Source organism: Atractosteus spatula, chromosome 4, assembly GCF_055471065.1.
Source record: "Atractosteus spatula isolate fAtrSpa1 chromosome 4, fAtrSpa1.hap1, whole genome shotgun sequence".
NCBI classification, from domain to species: domain Eukaryota; kingdom Metazoa; phylum Chordata; class Actinopteri; order Semionotiformes; family Lepisosteidae; genus Atractosteus; species Atractosteus spatula.
In genome coordinates, this window is record NC_142709.1 from 60,017,467 (window position 1) to 60,037,168 (window position 19,702).

Sequence of the window (19,702 nt, forward strand, 5' to 3'; positions counted from 1 at the left end):
GGGGGGCCTTTGCTTTCTAACCTCTTTATTAATCTCAGAAAGAACAACAGAACTGTGGCATCTTGATTACAAGGATCACCAGCTGGTATTTACTGTACTGAGAAAGAATAGTATCTGGAGGTTAGCCAGGAGAGTGGGGAATACAGTCGAGGAAGGTTGTCAGAGCAGCAGGATTCCATCTTGTTGCTTTTTCCTTCTTTGCACGAAGACAGTGGCCTTGGCTACGAGTTATTCTTGAGGAAACAGATGATGAAATGTGTTGGATTGTTTCTGACTGTTTGTGGGACAGGTCATTAGAGTTCACCTTTACTAACCAGGCATAGCCCAACTAAATGTTTTAGGACTGACATCCATTTTCTGACGGCCTTGTCCTGTACAGGGTTGCGGGGAGTCGCAGCTGCTAAGCAATGGGTGCAAGGCAGATCACACTCAGTCCATTGCAGGGCATACAGAGACAGATGTACAGCAGTGCACACTCACACCAGGGCCAATCTTCCCAGAAGCCAGCAAGTCATATCTGTGTCTCTTTGGACTGTGGGAGGAAAGCAGAGCACTCGGAGGAAACCCACACGAACATGAGGAAAACGTACACATTCCTTGCAGAAAGCTAAACACTGCCCTTAAACAGATCTGTCAGGTTAGAATGAGTACAGCGTATTTTAGCTTATTCATTTTCTTATAAAATTTGGATTATAACAATTTCAGGTACCAGCAGTGTTTTTGTTTCCTTTCCGGGCTGCTCAAGCTGTGTTTACAAATCTTCATTTCATGGGACCCTTAGTTTTAAGTCTTATCATCATTAACGTGTCTTTCTTCTGATACGTTTCAGTCTTGGAATTCTACTTAAGTCTTGCTGTGTATGTCATGGTTCTTAATATTCTGCTTGTATCTGTTTTTAAACATCATGGTGTGAGGCTGTTGTGACATACCGTATGAGACTGTCTACTGTACTGGTCGCCCCAGTATTCTACAGATGCATTTGAGTAGTAATTCTCTTCCTGTTGTGTTTACCGTGTACAGCTCGTGATGGAGTTCTGTGGCGCGGGCTCTGTAACCGATCTCATCAAGAACACCAAGGGGAACTCTCTAAAGGAGGAATGGACCGCCTACATTTGCAGAGAAATCCTGAGGGTAAGGAAAGGCAAAGGGACGTATTCAAGTTGTAGTCTTTCAAGATACTTGTAATTAAAATAAATTATCCCCACCTCCCGTCCTGTTCCCCCCTCTGTCTGTGCTCACTGACGCATCGCTACTCATCTCTCTCTTATAGGGTCTGACTCACCTTCACCAGCACAAAGTCATCCATCGGGATATAAAAGGGCAGAACGTCCTGTTGACGGAAAACGCAGAGGTGAAACTAGGTGAGAGGCCGGCTTTCTCTAAAATGAGCTGCCAGTAAATGTAAACCGCTTTCATTAAATTGTTGGAATGTCAAATCTGAATGGTCTCGTGAAGTACTCTACTGTATATCTCTTTGAGGGAAGGGTTTACTCCTGAAGACAAAAAGAACTTTGAGAACAAATGTCCATTGAAGCTTTCCGTGATGATGTCCTCATGACATTGTTGAAATGAAACGCCCAATAAACGAACTCTTGGTTTAACACTTGATTAAAATGTGGGCCTTATTAATGTATTAACTGGGTAGCTCAGCATGACTCAGAATTTTGTCAGTGGCCTTGCTGTTAAATACTGTACATTAAACGTTCCAGCTAAACAAGAATGTTTGTCTTGTGTTGTTACTGTATTTAAGATCAGATACCTTCTCATCTTCGTCTTCAAGGCTGTTGCACTATTACTGTTTCTCTCCAACTGTTGTCTATGGCTTCTAAATTCCAAATGCTTTAATAGCAGCTCCTTAATATTTCTGCAAATTAATTTTTAACTTTTTTTGGAATGAGATTAAACTGGATTTTATATGACCAATAAAGATACTATAGAGAATTGTACTTATTTTAGCCTCAGAATAACTTTTCTGACGTACATACTAATGCTTATCATTTTCACTAGTCTGTAGAACACACAGAGTGAAACTGTGTTATAAAGAATATGTAAAAATATCGGAGGTCAGTATGAGTGCAAATATGAATGTTATTGTCAAGATGCAAGTTTAAGGAATTTAAGTATTTTTGAAAAAAAAACACGTTCATTTTAATATAGCAGTTTACCTACTAGGCAGTGCAATTCCTGATGTTAATAAACATTAGTTATTGTTGTTGTTAAAACATCTGTCACAGTTTTAACACAAAAAGTTGTGTACTACTTAAGTAAAATATCTGATTGGCTTCACATTTTAGGTCAGAAATGAGAGTCTGTCTCGGTCCCAGACTGATAGCTGTACTTTATAATCTGTAATCAGTTTTAATGGAAAAGGCTGTTATGTTTGCAACTTAATTTTTTGCTTACAACTGTCAGACCATCGGTTTTTTGTATCATTACACAGGAAATGTGATGACTGCAAAACAGTGTTGTTCAACAGGAAACACGACAGCTCAATGAAGCTCGTTAATTCTGCAGAGCAAGTTGATGGAACTGATGCTTGACAGCGTAATCAGTTGCAGAATTCTTTTAAAGCCTGGAAAAGTCAGTTTTAGTTTAGTTTCTTCTTGAAAAATACAAACAGCAAAAGTAATTGGGCCATTCAGTTTTCATTGCCCTGCCTAAAGCTGAGACTTCAGTTGTTTTTGGGGTATGGGAACTGCAGCTATCTGACATACTTGAGTTACCATGGAAACATAGCCTTCAGTCACAAAATATTGGCTACAACTAGGCCTTGTTAGATGTAATGCCTCCACTTTGCCTGTGGCTGCTGAAAATAAAAGGTTGATATCTTCCTGTCCTGTTACTATTCTGGACCATTGTGGTGTTTTCAGAGCTTTTTTTACATTATCTGCACTGATTTTGTCTCCAGTTGATTTTGGTGTCAGTGCACAGCTGGACAGAACAGTTGGTCGGAGAAACACTTTCATCGGGACCCCATACTGGATGGCTCCTGAAGTCATTGCGTGTGATGAAAACCCTGACGCCACATATGATTTTAAGGTAACTTTTAATTCATCTAGACATTGTTTACGACATCTGTTTCAGAAGAAAGACGTCTGTAGAATTTTGAGGGACCTTCTCAGAAAGCAACAAACAAATTGTACGTATTACCATGAATCATTTGTTTTTATAAGGAAAGGCCTCACAAGATCATGACCACAATTTTTCAACATCCCAAATGGTAACATCAAAAATGCAATAGTAAGGTACACAAATCTCCTTTTTCCCATCACATATCACAGCAGTGGTGTGTCAGTGTGAAAGAGGAAGCATGGCTTTTGAACAATTTCACAGCTGACCCTGGCTACATTTCAAGTGCATTTTTCCAAAAGAGGTCTTTACCAGTACTTGAGAACTGCAGTCTGAGTGCCTGCTAATAGATAAGTGACACTTCAGACCTCACTTTGAATATTTTGATAACTCTCCCTGCTTTCATATTTCCTCAACGAGCATATTGCTGATGAGCTGATAAATAGAAGCTTTTGCATATACCAGACTTGAAGTTGGAGTTGGGTGCCCATTATCAGTCTTATTGTCTGGGGGGAAGGTCATAGGTCCATTTCCTTCATTCCAACCATGGAGCAAAGTATGTGTAAAAGAGCTTGAGGGATGTGATTATCAGTACAAAGGGGTCATTTTCTTTAAATGTTTCTGAGCACTTTTGAACCTTAATTCCATCTAAATTAATGTGTTCTTTCCATTGTTTCTTTCATGTGTTGTTATATAATATTTAATTCATATCCCTGATGCTAATATCAGTGCTATGAACTGACTGGAAAATTTAACCTTGAGGGTGTTCAATTGAATATACTTTCAGCTTTTTGTCAGGGTTTTTTGAACTGCTGAAAATTTTAATGTCTGGTAAAAGACAGGTATTATAATGTCAGAGCCTACAGTCACAAAGGTCATAAATGAAATGCCAGTGTGTGTTCAGGAGGGGAGAAAAGTTCATTAGGTGTTTGCAGGGGTTTCACATCACACTCGGCTCAGAACTTAATGCAGTCATGCTCTTGGATGTCTAAAACCTTAGATACTCTTTTTAAAGGTAATATAAGTGCCTTATTAAATATAAAATGCCATTTTCAAATTCACTTTCTGCATATATTACCCCACACACATACTCCCAGCTCTTTAATTGATTCATACCAAATAAGATCAGATCCCAGAATTAAATGTTTAATGGCAAGGACTGCCATTAATTGAAATAAAAAAAAGTCAAAGCAGGCCTTCTGTCTGCTTATCTGGTCAGGTTTTATTTGATTTTTCTTTTGTGGAAATGTAGAGGTTTTCCACTCCCTGATACCCAGCTGTGTGTTGCTGTCTCAAAACTGGGATTTCAATCCACTGTGAACAATCATTGAATATTTGTTGTGTCTTGTTGCAACACTGGTGTTAAAATGATTTTTTTCTGTTGACTGACGTCCACTGCAGACCACATTGTACGAGCGTGTTTGTGCTCAGCCTTCAGAAAACTTGAAAGAGACATTCCTTTTTTCCTTGGACAAGATGCTAAAGAGCTATTTTAACAGGTCTCACAGCTGGAAGTGGGAACCTACCGTATTCCTGTGGTCTGTTATCTGTAATAGAGTGTCTTCCATACTGCTACTGATCTCACCGACCATTTTAATAAGACAGCCCAACAGGGAAGCTCAGGGCTTAGACACATGACAGGTCCACTTCTTGAGCTGCCTTGAATCACCCTTCACTTCCACCAGCCCAGCTGCAGAAATTGCACGAGTTGCAAATTTCTGAAGTTACCAAGTGAATCACTGTGGGCTGAGATCACCTGAGCTTCTGTTCACCAAACTATAAAATCCTTGGGATTCATTTACACTGAATGATGCCAATGAACAACAATAGATGATCATTATTTCTGTATTACACATAGCGACGGCTAGTACAACTTCCCAAGGAAGATTTTTGAATTGATATTGAGTTGGTTTGGTTGTTTTGCCTGCGTTTCCTTTCATATTTATTTTTAAAGTGCCGAACAACATTGCATGTGCTTTTGCTCGAGAAACATTGGAAGCTGGAACACTTAAATTTAGTCCTGGTTTGTCACCAGTAAAATTCGAATTCACAGCCTGGAGAATTAACAACTGCGAAAACTTTGAAATAAATTTGAATATGTATTCACGGTTTACATCAAGCACATTTAATCCAGTGCAGGTGTTCTGAAATTGTTTTACTGTATCAACCAGATAAATACAACTCTATAAACCTGTTGTGTAGTTACTAATTGCTGCTAGAATATGCTGTGCAAAATGGTGATCAGTACTTCTGCCTTTTTTACCAGTGAAGGTATTTATGGAAACAAATTCCATGGCTCCAGTTGAGGATTTTCACATTTTTACGCCCTCATGAGTAATTTTTTAAACCTGCTTCTAAGCAGAAAGTTTCCTTATCCCTCCCTATTTTTTTATCTTTGAAAGATTCACATTTTTCTTGTTTGATACAGATTAACAGAATTCTTCATTGCTCGGTTTGTCTTATTTTCCACATTCCGTAATGCAGTTATTTAATAGGTCATACAGTAGGTATAAAGGAGATAAAACAAGTCCTTAATGGAGATATTTAGATACTTGGAAACCATTGGCATCAATTTTGCACTGCATACTGTATGTATCTAATTGATATGCAGACCCTGTGTATATGATTCATTAAAATTATCCTTGAGAGACATCGTATGTGCTCAGACCCTACAAGTTGTTTAAGATGGCCTAGCAATCACAGCGTGAAAGAGTGTTAAATTACTGAATGGTCTCAAACAAATAAATAGCGAAGCCCAGCTGGAGTAAACAGACAATATACTGTTCTGGGGTGCTACGTGTTGGACACTTGATTTTAATGCTAATAAATTACTTAATGGAGGCTCGGCCGTGGTTACACTTGAGCAGGCGTTTCCTTCTCTAGCAAGCTTTCTGTAGGGCATCTAGCTGTCGTCTATTGAGAATCAAATTAGTAAAGCAGTGCCTTCCTATTTAGTTGATTGTCAAGGTGAAAAGCAATTGAATTTAGCAAAGACATAGGCTTGTTGAGGTGGTATCCAATTTAAAACATGACCAATTTTTCAGTGAGTGCAATGAAGGTTAGATGAATGAAATACAGTACACTCCTCTAAATGTAAAAATTGAACTTTGAAATTTGAAAAAATACACTTCTTTGATCGCACAGGCTGCCCAGGAGGTTAATCTTGTATAGAAAAGATTAAAATATCTGCAGTGTCAGAAATATGCCTGTTAAATACAGAAACGTTCTCTGTTCCTTTTTTACCCTGTTGATATGGGGGTGGGTTTAAACTTGGCAGTTCTTGTAGTTTTTGGTTAGTAGCATGATGAATGTTTGATGAAGGCTCTAAACAATATTTAATGTCATCGCACCTCGCACATCAGTGAAGTCACTGAAGGCCAAGTGGAAAGATCTGCAAACCTTACTTCTTTCTGTTTGAAAAAATACATTGAAACAGCTAGTAGTATGTTAACTGCCAGGAATAAACACACCCTTAAAGAGTGCTCTTTTCTGTTTCCCTTTCAGAGTGACCTGTGGTCGTTAGGAATTACAGCCATAGAGATGGCAGAAGGAGCCCCACGTGAGTACATTCTCACTGTTTTTAGACTTTTACTCTTTTATACCTTTATTCGGGTATGTGAAAGAAAGGGGCAGTCCTACCTCACATAACGGAGAGCAGTAAGAAATAAATATATTACTGAGAGATTGGCAGTTACAAAGATGACAGATGCTGCATCCTGCTTGAGTAATTTTATCCATGCTAAAACAGTCACAAATTAATGTCTAGATCCTGGTATTTCTTGACTTTGTACCTACTTTGCTACTAATAAAGAAACAGGGTTGCAGAAGCTGGTTGTAGAATTCTGGTACAGTGAGAGGCAGCCCTGACAGCTACTCAGTGTAAAAGTTGATTGGGTGATCTCGATAACGTGGGGCTTCTTTGAGTAGGCTGACAAGGAAATGTGTAAGTGTCTCAGGCGGTGAGGTACAGAACCAAGCCATCCAGCACTATTGATACTGAAAAGAAAAAACAGTGTCTTAGCTTGACTGACAGCTACTGATACGCTATGTTTTTTTTTCCTTGAGTTCCCCTATGTGAATTTCTCAACAGCTTTGCTTTCCAGTGCACATACTGTAGCTAAAGGACTGTTCGCCTGTGCTGCCAAAGGAAGTGGACAGGCTGAGATATCTTGCGTTCTAGTGTTGGGGTCTCTTGGTCCGGTGTTGAAAAATGGCAGCAGCAGGAACAGCAGTTATAAGTGGGCCTGCATAAAGAGGGACAGTTGTATCATTATGTCGAGGATTTATAGAAAACTACAAAATATGCTGAACAGTTACCCCAAAGGATATGTTTTGAGTGGGCTTTAATCTCTTATTCAGAAACCTGTATCATTGAAAATTAAGTGTAGGACCTCTGTCTGAAACCAGGGCAATTATTTGTAGTTTTGTTTTCGACAGTTACATTAAGTATTAGTTCTAGACTGACCACACTGTTTCTGGAAGTTTGCATTGCATTCTAGAAGTTTTGTTTTGTGAATATCACTGGTGTTATGTAATATTTTTTTCCGAAGAAAAGCTTATGTCTTTCTCCCTTACCCATTCTATAGTCTTAGTGATTGGTCTGAGGGGTATTATACAGCTCACTGTCTTGCCAGCTGGAGATGAATTTGTTTCATATTCAGAAAGCTTGGTTAGTTATTATTCTTAAAGTTAATTTGTCATGCTTTAATTTAAATTTAAACTCACTTATAGCACTTTAGAGAAACTTATTGGAACATCCTGAAGGAAGCCTCCTGTTTAAGGGCACGGCAGTGCCTCACCGGGAATTTGAATCTACAGCCATTCAGTGAAAATCCAGAGCCCTGTCCAAAATGACTGTGGTTACTTGGAGATGGGAAGAGTTCTGTTAATTAACTCAGTGCAGCTCAGAAACAAACATGTTTTTGCATTAGCACAGCCAGATAGATGCTCTCAATGTGGTATCATCTTTGAAATTGTTACCTTCTGTCACACCAAGAACTCCTGTTCCATTAGGCAAATGGTGATACCTGTTGATCCTAAAAGCTGACACCTTTACAAGAACTCTGGAAACGCTTAATAAGCAACCTCAGTTTTCACTGTAGACCAGTTGATTTTCGCTGAATAAATCACCTGCAAATTAAAAATCTAAATTTAGAGCTACTTTCTTAAACCTAAAATTGGTTGAGATTCGAAATGAAGCTCAAAACTAGTTTTTGAAATGGCAAAAGCAGTGTTGGGGAACAGTTAAAAAAAATGTGCATTTGTCGATCCTGAAATAGCAGATAGGAGCTTTGTTAGAAATTGAAATTTGTCTATAATTACAGCTGCAAATTGATTTAATTAGGTTGCCTGTGTTTGGTCTACACTATGTAAGTCCTGTTATTTTTTTCATCACTTAGAATTTAAAGAAAAAAGAGTCAGTGGAAGCCTATTGTCTTGAAGTAGGGCAAGCTGTGTTTTACGTGAATATTATTTCAGTAATGTGTCCTTAAAAATAAACGTAGGAAGGTAATAAGTGCAAAAAGTGCATAATATGACCATGAGTCATCGTGGTATCCTGTGGCCCACAGAAGTGAGAAGAATGCTAAACTAGTACAGCCGAACTTATGGTCCAGAAATAATCACTCTTCTCTGCAGAGAAGTCCCTCAGGCAGTTTTTTTCCTTTGTTCTTTTCTCATAATTTCTTATTCTGCTTTTTCTATAGTACTATCTCCAGAAGGTTAGACAGTAGGCAATAGGAGATAAGGGGGAACTGTGGCTGAAACAAAGTGTGTTTTGTTTGTAGAAGAAGGTGATTAAAGGGGCTGGATCTGGGGACGTGTTGAATACACATCTTTCAGGAATGCTAGCTGGTGAACTTTTAGCAGGACTAGTTCATAATGTCAGATCATCAGAATGACTGCAAATGAGAGGAGGTCATTCAGGACATCATGCTAGGCTCTGTATTAGTCATATCACCAGTATTGGTCATCCGTTCTCCCCCAGAACAGAACAATATAGAATACATTGCATGTCTTTGGGGGATCTGAGAAAATTGGAGCACAGAGTACACATGAGGAGAGAATACAGTGCCTTCACATCACACATCACAATGTTCCCCCAACAAAAATGCATCAAAATGCAGCATTATTTGAGGTGTACTTGTAATGGGCTTATTTATTAATGTCTGCCATATTAATACGTGGTGGATTTTGTATAGTTGGAGATGGCAAAATGTGATTATTGGGTTGAATTTTGAAATTCTCTCTATGCAAAACTGTAGGGTGCTCTTTTCAATGTTTCTGATTTTTTTCCCAACAGCTCTGTGTGACATGCATCCAATGAGAGCTTTATTCCTTATCCCAAGGAACCCCGCCCCAAGGCTGAAATCAAAAAAGTGGTGAGTTTCTACCACTTCTAACCCTTTTCTCACCAAACAGACTGAATAACTGAGTTCACCAGCCATTCATTGTGTTGAATTGCTCCTTGATTTGTGTTTTTTACCTCAAACAGTCCTGCTGTGGTGGCTGGGATGATTCTGAATTTTATAGAGTTGTGATTTTGACAAACGAAAAGGACCCCAGAATTCAAGTCCTACATTGAAGTGATTGTCAGTACTGCCAGTGCACTTTCTGTTTGGAAAGGTCTTGTGTAGAAGATGACTTACTGTACATCTGCAGTGTTTTGAGATTTGAACAGTCTAAATGTACATTTAATAATAGTTGCTAGTGTGTCTTTGTTTTGGTACCTTCCAGAAGAATAGAAAAGAAATCAGTTAAAGTATTAAAGCCATGCTGGTGTGCTTCTGAATATATCGGGAAAACTTCCAATGTTCAAGCACACCAGATAACTGGGTGTCCATTTTATGTCTCCGCCTGCATGTTAAACAGTCAAGATTAATCGAAAAACACTGCAGTTTTATGAACCAGAAATCTCCACTGTGAAGCATCTTAACAATTACCTAAAAAAAGAAAGAGAGCAGGCAGACCAAGGAACAGGGAAGGCTAATTGAAGACGCAGAGGTGCTCGTTTGTAACTAGCGTTGCTCCTGGTCCAGGTCGAAGAAGTTCCAGTCGTTCATCGAGAGCTGTCTGGTGAAGAACCACGGGCAGCGGCCCAGCACAGAGCAGCTGCTGAAACACCCCTTCATCCGTGACCAGACCAACGAAAGGCAGGTCCGCATCCAGCTGAAGGACCACATCGACCGCACCAAGAAAAAACGGGGGGAGAAGGGTGAGCCCCCGAATCCTAGCCTCATCACCCCATTCGCTCAGCCAAAGCACCCAAACTGGGCACCCCTTTCATTTCACGATGACTAGCACCATAATCGTCAGCCGAAGCTGAAATGATCAAATTGAGCTGTGTGGGTAATGCAGGAAGACGTTATTACCGACTTGAGATATTCTAGGTGGGGCATGTTTCAGTGTTTATGCCAGTCTTGCACTATTTTAAGTGCTTGACACCATATGTCTTTAATATACTTCTTACAAAAGGGATTCATCTTTTTTGTGGATGTAGCAGATAGTATAATTGCTTTGCACACCTGTTGTTTTCAGAGTTCCTGGGAACCAGCTCTAAAGCTCTTTTTGGGCTTTATCGTGACTTGGCAAGACTTTACGAATTGAAAATGGATTGATGTGAAGGGAAAACGTAATTTACATGTCAGAAATGAGCAGGACCTTCTGCATTCCTGCAGTAAATTGAAACCACACGTAAAATTACTTTTTTGGCAACTACTTGAGTGCACTTAGAGTAGTCTGATTAAAAATGGTGGCCCCGATTTATTTTTTTTTAATGATGCATTCAACATGTCAGGCTCGCATGTTCCAGAAACACTGATTCATATGTGGTGTACTCCTTAAATATTTACTCTTCTGTCATATTTATTTCAGCCATTTTTGACACTGCAGATCTCGGTTCTCTTGTAAACAGCAGACTTTGAAATTTTTGGTATAGACAGGTGTGCTTTCTGCTCCATACTGTTTCCTCACTGGTCTCCTCCAAGGCAAACTCTGCTGTTTTCTCAGTAGGACAAACTACAAAACCAACATAAGATGATTCTTGTTGGGTTTCACAGTTAAATCAAAAAGTGTGTGAAATTCACAATCAGTCTTTTTTCCATTTAAGTTGCTAGCGTCCATGTTTGACAATATCAGACAATTTGTGTTATTGTCTATTCTTTGCTAGTTTTTTTTCTAAATTATTTCTTCTAAAATTTAAATACTGAAAAAGCAGTTGCTCCTTGTAAAATTAAAATTATGGTTAATGATGGTTAAAATTCAGAGGGTTTAGGTATAAACTAGGCTTAACTGAATATTAAACTAATTTTGAACATCAAGCCAATATTACCACAGTGCAATGAGTTTTTGGTTATGTGTTGATGTACAGTAGGTCAAAGTCCAGAAATTTTACTGTTTTGTCTCATGAAATGCAGAATTAAAGCAAGTTCTCATTAATACCAATTTTAATCGACATCCTGATTAATGCGTTATTCTTACAGATTATTTGAAATATAGAGGGAATCCTGTAAGCAATCATTCTTATCTTGAAATATCTTTATATATTTCTTTTATTTTAGCTGTATGCAAAACAATTTGTGGTACTGCACATCGAAGAACCTTGGTCATTTGCAGCTTATAAAACTTTTAATCCATTATACAGTCTCAAAAGAAATGTGTTGTTACACTGCCACAGTTCTGTTCAAGCTAAATTTAGCTACTTCAATGGATATTGAGTTAAAGTAAGTTGAATCTTAAAACGGGACAAGATAAATACTGTTAAATGGTTTGATTATACATTTTAGTGTACTCTGTGGCAGTAATGGACAATTGGAACACTTCCAAAGAAGGGCCTGCTTGAGTCTGACATTTTTCTAGCTTTGTGTTGCTTTTTTAAGCAATAGTTATGGTGAAGGCTGAAATCCCCCTAAAAATTGAAGAGATTCAGTGTTTCTTTTTTCCTTATAAGTTTGATTTGTGAAGTAGCTTATATGCATTTAATTTCTTTGTATGTAAATACCCCTTGGAGTTGTATTGTTTGCTTTAAAAATTGCACTTTTTTTTCCTTTTGAAAAACATGGCATCAAAGACTTCGAGTCTGCATGTAGCCCAGGCCCGTTGACTACTGCTCACTGGATTTCACCATAAGCGTCTACAACAGTCTCCTTTTGTCCAGAGACTAAAAAATGTAATATAATGCTCAAGGTGCGCGTTTCCTTCTGCCTTTGTTTCAGACGAGACTGAGTATGAGTACAGTGGGAGCGAGGAAGAGGAGGAGGAGAATGAAATGGGAGAACCCAGGTGAGGTCATCCGTACACCTTCACTTTCCTCACATCTTAAATTGGCGAATCAAGATGACATGACTGTATACTTAGCTAATTGTGACAGGGTAGGTAATGATGAACCTAAAAAGTCCACAATCATTACAGCTTCTATAAATAGTTACTGTATTTTTCATCAGGCTTGCTCACAGTGCTGAAGGAACCTACTTCATGGGTGGTCAAGATAATTGGGGTGGCCTCCAATGCAAAAAAGAATAATGATACTTCATGCCTAAACTCAACCTTAATATTCCATTGTTTGCATTTGCTGGGTATTGGTAGGTTTGATGCGTCTTAACACTGAAATGTTTTCCATATTGTCTGATAATAGCTAGGCAGCAAAAGCCATAGAGGTTCAGTGTGTTGGCTTCTGTGGCAGGGTCTGTTTCCATATTTTGAAAAATGTGTGCATCTTAAGCAGTTAATACAATATTAGGTAGAAACAAGGGCAATTGCTGTCTCCTTTTGAACATGAAGGGAAACAGGAAATGACAGGGTGCGTTCAGGTCAGGCTCTGGTTGTACATCCACCAATAATATCACATTGCTGTAAGGAGACAACAAGCCAAGCTTGTGGCTGCAATTCTTTGTTGTTTGTTTTTTACTCTGGAAACACTTTGGTCCAGACATGACTCTAATGATTTTCTTCTTTGAAAAAGATCTGAATTGGCATCACTGTGGATAGTTGTCTCTTGGACAATCTCTGTAGACATTCCAGGTACTGTTTCAGAAGGCAGAGCGAGAGAATTGGAGTATAAATCTTGCAAGCTGAGTCTTTATTTAATATTTGTTGCTTTTGCCCACGGGACATCACTGAGCTAGTAAACCTGAGAAGATCAATTTCGCCTTGACAATTTTTCATTATTATTACCACTGTTATTATTTTCTGTTTGAAGAGAAGAGAGTTGATTAAGTGTGGAGTTAGAGGTATTATCTTAGTGTGGAGCAGTGGTGAGGGCTCTGGATTTCACTCAGAATTTAAATCCACAATCCTGCTATATGAACTGCTGCTATTACACCTTTGAGTAAGGCATTTCATGAACATTACTGCAGTAAATACCCTGCTGTGCAAATAAGTACTCACTAGGTCATCATTGTAAAGGAGTGTTTATTCTCAATTGATGCATCTTGTTAAATAATAAAGGATTAAAACTATCACAGAGCAACAGACATTAGTTTTTTTTTATATGTCAGCAGTAGCTCCACAAAAGACAATGCACATTTGAATAATCTGAGTTTCTTAAGGCGGGTAGTTTGTGTAAGAGTAAACTGAGTCACCTTTTAAAACCCCTATGGTTTCGAAGCTAGGTGCACTCTTCACACAGCTAAGCCTGGCACTGACTGGAGAGCCCACATGGAGGCCTCCATCACAACAGGCGAGTTGAGACCATTTTCCTCCCTCTTTGTAGCTCCCTCATCAACATCCCTGGTGAATCCACATTGAGGAGGGACTTCCTGCGCCTTCAGCTAGCCAATAAGGAGCGCTCAGAGGCCCTGCGAAGACAGCAGCTGGAGCAGCAGCAGAATGAGGAGCACAAGCGCCAACTGCTGGCTGAAAGACAGAAGCGCATTGAGGAGCAGAAGGAACAGAGGCGAAGGCTGGAAGAGGTAAGGAGTCACTTTACTATACAATAGCTGGTACAGTCTTGCTGTGCTGTGCATCATAATCATTTTTCCAGGGTCTGAAAAGAAAACATAGTTTTACCCAGTATAATTTAACTTTTATTGCATCTGGGAACACTATACTGTAAAACAGGCGCTGTCCTTCAGATGAGACATAAAACTGAGGTCCCGACAACTGTGGTCACTAAAAATCCCAGGGTGATTCTCAAAAAGAGTAGGGGTGTTCCCCCGGCATCCTGGCCAAATTTTCCATCCGCCCTAATCATGGCCTCCTAATAATCCCCATCTATGAGTTGGCTTCATCACTCTGCTCTCCTCCCCACTGATAGCTGGTGTGTGGTGAGCATTCTGGCACACTATGGCTGCCGTCACATCATCCAGGTGGGGCTGCACACTGGTGGTGGTGGAGGGGAGTCCCCATTACCTGTAAGGCACTTTGAGTGGAGTGTCCAGAAAAGCACTGTTCTAAGTGTAAGCAGTTATTTTTATAAGGCCCAATTTCTATAATCATGCAAAGCATAGTGCTGATGTTAAGTCATTATATCTAACACTGTTCAGGACCATGCTCAGATGCTTGATGTGGGCAAAAGAATGGCTTTACTGTACAGAAGCCTATGTAAATATTAACACTGCCTTGAAAGGCCATGTAAAAGTCTGTACAAAAGTTGATACAACAAAGGACAATAGTTCATCATAGTTTTTTGTAATTGATAGACAATTATCATCCTTTTGAACATATTTTACCAAGGTTATGACTGCATTCACAGTTTTTGTCGAGAAGCAATTTTATTCAAAATCTCTAGTAACTCCAGCGAGTGGATCGCTCAGACAGATAACATGGGCTATTTGCACCATGGATTTGATTCTCTGTGTTTTGTTTTCTTTGAAATTAGTTCAAATTCAAACAGGAATTATAAACAGGATTTCACAGCAATTATGAAATCACTATTTACAGTTGTGGGATCCATAATAATAAATAAATCCATCATAAAGTAATGAAATATTTACTGGATTTAATGGATACCTTTTTATTGTATTATTTGAAGTATGCTACTTCAGGGCATCAATATAACCCTTCAGAAGGTGAAGATCGAGTTGCCATCTCGCAGCATTTCAGTCAGAGCAGCAGAAATCTTTCCCCGTTGTGTCTTGGCTGTCTGCAGTAATAAATTACTGTTAAGAAAATGATTAATTTGTAAACTGCTATCATCTGTAGTTTCTTGATCATTGTAAAAATAATCCTATCACCCAGGAAGAAATTGAACTTCATAAAACTAATAGCACTGACAACATGCCTACTGAACCACTGCAGTTGGCTGAAATTCCATTCACGAGAGAGATATGTTCTCTCTTCGTCTTGTACCCTAGCCTGCTGAGATTGACTCCAGCTTCACTGTGCCTTTTCACTGGGATGAAGTGGCTTTAGGATAATGTATGTACATACCATAGTGCTCCAACATTAATGAATACAAATAACTCAGCCTCCTCCCCAAAAAAACACACATTTGATTAACATAGTCAAGAACATATGCACTGCCAGCTCTTACAATATGTGCTGGACAGTTTTTCATTTTCTTTTATGTTTTTTTTTTTGCCTTTTGTAGTCTTTTATTTTGCACTTCAAGGCAGCATTAATATTTCAGGAAGGCTCTGTGAGGTCAGGCCAGATTTTACCCACATCAGCAACAGCATCTGAGCTTTGCAACTAATCAGTGATGCCATAACGTTTGTGCTTCAGTTTATGCTATGAAGGAAATGTCCCCATATCACCCCCCCCCCCCACCTTAATTCTTAGGAGGTAATTCTTGGTGGTAAAAGATTTGCTTGAGAGGTTGTACACTGACCACAGTGTACAGAAGGTTCTTGGTTTTTAGGTGGTTTTTTTTAGGAGAAAAGTGTCTCTTGAATAGTAAATGCCAGTAGTTTCAAAATCTGGAGCGCAATATCTCTGGCCAGAGCATGGGCAATTTGCCACTTGATCCACAAAGAGTGACGTCTGTTTGCACTGTGATGAAGTCCCTCCTGGCAGTGGAAGCCAGGATTAAGTAAACCCAGCCAACTTTATGGGGTCAGTAATACAGCTTTGCTCCGATTACCAACTGTGCTTTCACAGTAACTTTCCCATACTTGCATACTTCTGAATGGATTGATTTTGTCTCATTCTGAGAGCAGAGAGTGCAGAAAATGTCATAAATTGTACACTGCTGTGTCATTGTTTTGAACTGAAGTGTAAAACCCGATTACATGTTTAGTTTTGTTTCAGGGGGAAGGAAAGAGGAAATGAATTTTTTTCAATTAGTTCTTAGCAGAGCCCCAGTTTCTATAGTAAAATGCCTCCTGCTGTAGTTTTTACATGAATGTAATGGGAACTTTTAAACAGCTGTTTTTTTACAAATGAAAGCAGCGTAAGTGAAGCTAATTTGAAATTTAAAAATGAGAAACAGTGGAAGTGGAAAAAGTTAGTACCATTTCTTTTATGTATTTTTACACAGTATCTCAATATCACAGTGTAAATTTTCATGCTCAAAATGTAATATTAGGAATGTTCTTTAGAACTTCAGGCTTCCCTGTTGCAATATGCAAAAACATGTTCTAACTGTTACTTTCTAATTTAAACATGTAATATTAACTTTTATTAAACCTGTTCAAGTACAAAGCTCTTGGTTTATTGAAACATGCATGCAATTGTGTAAGAGCTTGGCAAACCTGGAGTTTGTCTGTGTTTCTTACTTATTAAAATAAGTGTGCATGTAAATATATGGGCGAAATGTGTCAAGGATGACTAAGAGTACATCTCCCAGCTATTGTGAAGAGGCAGCCATTTGCTCTAATACAGAAGTGTTTGACTCTTGGTTTACTCCTAACATTGGCACTGTGTTTTTCTGTGTCTTGCTGTGCTTTGTGGTTAGAACACTCTGTACTGACATGACAGCTTCAAAACAATGTTTTTTTTAGCCAAAGCACTGATTTCTAAATTTAAACTCTTTCTGCTCAAAAACAGTAAACCTTTTCTGGTTTCAATTATAGAATTTTATCTACTGGACTCACAGCCCATGCAGACTGTAGTTTTGTCTTGATTCCAGGATAGGCTCCAAGTTGCTATGATTTTGTGCAGGACTGAGCTTTTTTTCATTCTGGGTGGAATCTTATGTACTAACTAAAAATGCTGCATGAAAGAAAAATTGTGGTACTATCTGCTTTTAGATTGGCATAAAGGCATTTGTCAATTACTGTATTCAGGCCCTTGCACAGTTTTCACGTTTTGTTGTTCTAAATCTTGCAATCATGAAGCTTTGAAATACCAATTATTATTATATTGTTACATACACTGTCTACACGTTCAAAGCAAAAAGCAAAAATAAAAGGTAACTAGATCATATGAAAGGAAAATGGATGTCTTTAAACAAACCCTGTGGTATGGCAAACTCTAAAGTTACCTTAAGAAGTCTTACAGGTGAGTCACCCCCGTTTTGTGCCATAAAAGTGGTTCATGTGATTTTACACTAAAAATACCTGTTTTAGGTTCTGTGAGGTTCCTTGGACAGATAGTGAACTTCAGGGAAGGCTTCAACCATGAAGACTAAGGAGCTTTCAAAGCAAGTCAGGGATGAAGAAATTGAAGTGCACGGATTAGGAGAAGGGTGCAAAAATATCAAAGTCTCTGCATATCCCTATGAGCACAGTCTACTCAGTTGTCAATAAATGGAAGGTGTATCGTACCACCTTGACACTGCCTAGATCAGGCTCTCTCTCCAAACTGAGCAGCCAAGCTAGGAGGAAGCTGGTTTGGGATGCCAATGACAGATCTGAGCCGCAGAGTTCAGTGGCTGAGACGGCGCAAAATGTGCAACAGACAACAACTGCCCGACCACTTCAAAAATCTTGCCACTGTAGCAAAGGGGCAAACTCGCTTTGTATCCCACATTGTTTAAGTGTTACCGCAGTGCATGGCTGAGGATTTGTAGTCAGATGAGATAAAATTAGAACTTCTGGTATAATTGCAAAGCTTTTCGTCTGATGCAGGACAAACACCCAACCAACATCATCCCTACAGCTGAGCATTGTATTGACAGCATCAAGGCATCGGGGGTATGCTTCTCCTCAGAAGGGGCTGAAAATCTTGTTAGAACTGAAGGAAAAAAATATGGAACAAAGCACAGGCAAATACTAGAAGAAAACCTGTCTCAGCATGGTAGACTTCAAACTGGCCCAGTCAAAGTCCTCACTTGAATCCTTCTAAGAATTTATGGAAAGACTTGAAAACTGCTGTTCATAAGCGATTTCCAAGCAGCTTGAGAGAGCTTGAGCAAATCTGCTAAGAAGACTGGGCAACAATTGCTCTAAGTTAGTGTGCAAAGAAGGTAGGGAGTACTGCTAACGGTGCTTCCACTAAATACAGAGTTCTTGGATCTGAATACTTATGCCATCAATGCATTTAGGGTATACAGTATATGTGTGGATATATATATTTTAAAGAAATGCCTTGATTTTCCTTGAATTACCTTGCTTTTGATGAATTTTTCTTGGGCTCCAAGATTCATGATGTTGCTCCATATGCTGAGATTTTACTTTCCTTTTTGTACTGTAGCAGATGTGATGTTAATGTTATACATTAACATAACTTATTATATGAGATGATGAATAATTCAGTTCATTGCCTAATAAAATTAAGCTAAAACATGCTAGAAACAGTCCACTCAACCTTAAATAAAAAGATAAATAAAAAATATTTAAAGCCAGAAAATTTATCTGTATAAATTATGTGACACTATTATTGAGATATTGTTTTATTAATTTGTTCAGTTGTGTTCTTTTATGTTAGTATTTTTTCAGCAGAATGTATGTTTCAAGCTTTCCAATGTGCTTACAGTAGTTCACAACAGAAATTCGTACACCCTGTGGTATAGGATGTGCTTTCATAGGAAACCTGTGGCTTTTCTGACCTAATCAACTAACGTCGCTGCAGACAGAACGAACCTTCTGTCTCAGATTTATACTGCGTGACACTTTTCATTCTGTCGTGTCACACCAACAGAGGGACAGAAACAAAGGTCTCCAGCTATGCAAATAAAAAATAAATGCTTCCTCCAAAATCGCTCCTTTTTGATTCATAATTGCAGAATAATTTGACTCCTGAAGTGCAATAATGAACGTTCCGGACAGGATTTACATTTTGTATAGATACTGTAAATGCAAGGCTTTAAAAGGCTTTAATTACTTAAGCTGTTGGTTTCCATAATCATCAAACCGTCATGTGGAAAATCACTACACAAGATTTGCAATATTAGATGCTTTAAAACACTGGAGAACAAAATACAAAAACTCCCGGGCGTCTTATGGGTGTTGATCACATACGGGGAAAATGTGAAATGGGTGATTTAAAGAAAGGGGGCTTATGAATTTGTTTTCAGAATTTGTAACTCGTCACTTGTCACCTGTGCCATCGGCTTAACCCAGCGTGTCACCGAGATGATTGCAGTCCATTAAAATGTGACAGAATCACAAAGGAAAAGGCTGTCCTGAACCAATCCAAGAAAAAAAATGTACCTATATTTGCTCTCAAGGAAGATTTTGAGTTCACCATTTCTTGTTTGTACCCTACCATTTCCAAATCTTTTAGCCATTTTTTTTTAATGAAGCTTTTCATTTTTATTATTAAAATAAGTGTTATATTAATATCATTAATATATTAATATCACTAATAATATTAT

At 38.6% G+C, this 19,702-nt stretch overlaps 1 protein-coding gene across 5 annotated transcripts in view; it reads left to right on the plus strand.

Moving 5' to 3' along the window:
- Positions 1-19,702, plus strand: part of LOC148836717 (traf2 and NCK-interacting protein kinase-like) — a 119,296-nt gene that overhangs the window by 62,474 nt on the left and 37,120 nt on the right. For all 5 annotated transcript variants that reach the window (XM_088912972.1, XM_088912973.1, XM_088912975.1 and 2 more), the window contains exons 5-12: positions 1,021-1,131; positions 1,271-1,361; positions 2,909-3,039; positions 6,574-6,628; positions 9,371-9,449; positions 10,107-10,282; positions 12,282-12,348; positions 13,778-13,976. In XM_088912972.1, the coding sequence (XP_088769098.1) occupies positions 1,021-1,131; positions 1,271-1,361; positions 2,909-3,039; positions 6,574-6,628; positions 9,371-9,449; positions 10,107-10,282; positions 12,282-12,348; positions 13,778-13,976 (909 nt within the window). The remainder of the gene's footprint in view (positions 1-1,020; positions 1,132-1,270; positions 1,362-2,908; positions 3,040-6,573; positions 6,629-9,370; positions 9,450-10,106; positions 10,283-12,281; positions 12,349-13,777; positions 13,977-19,702) is intronic.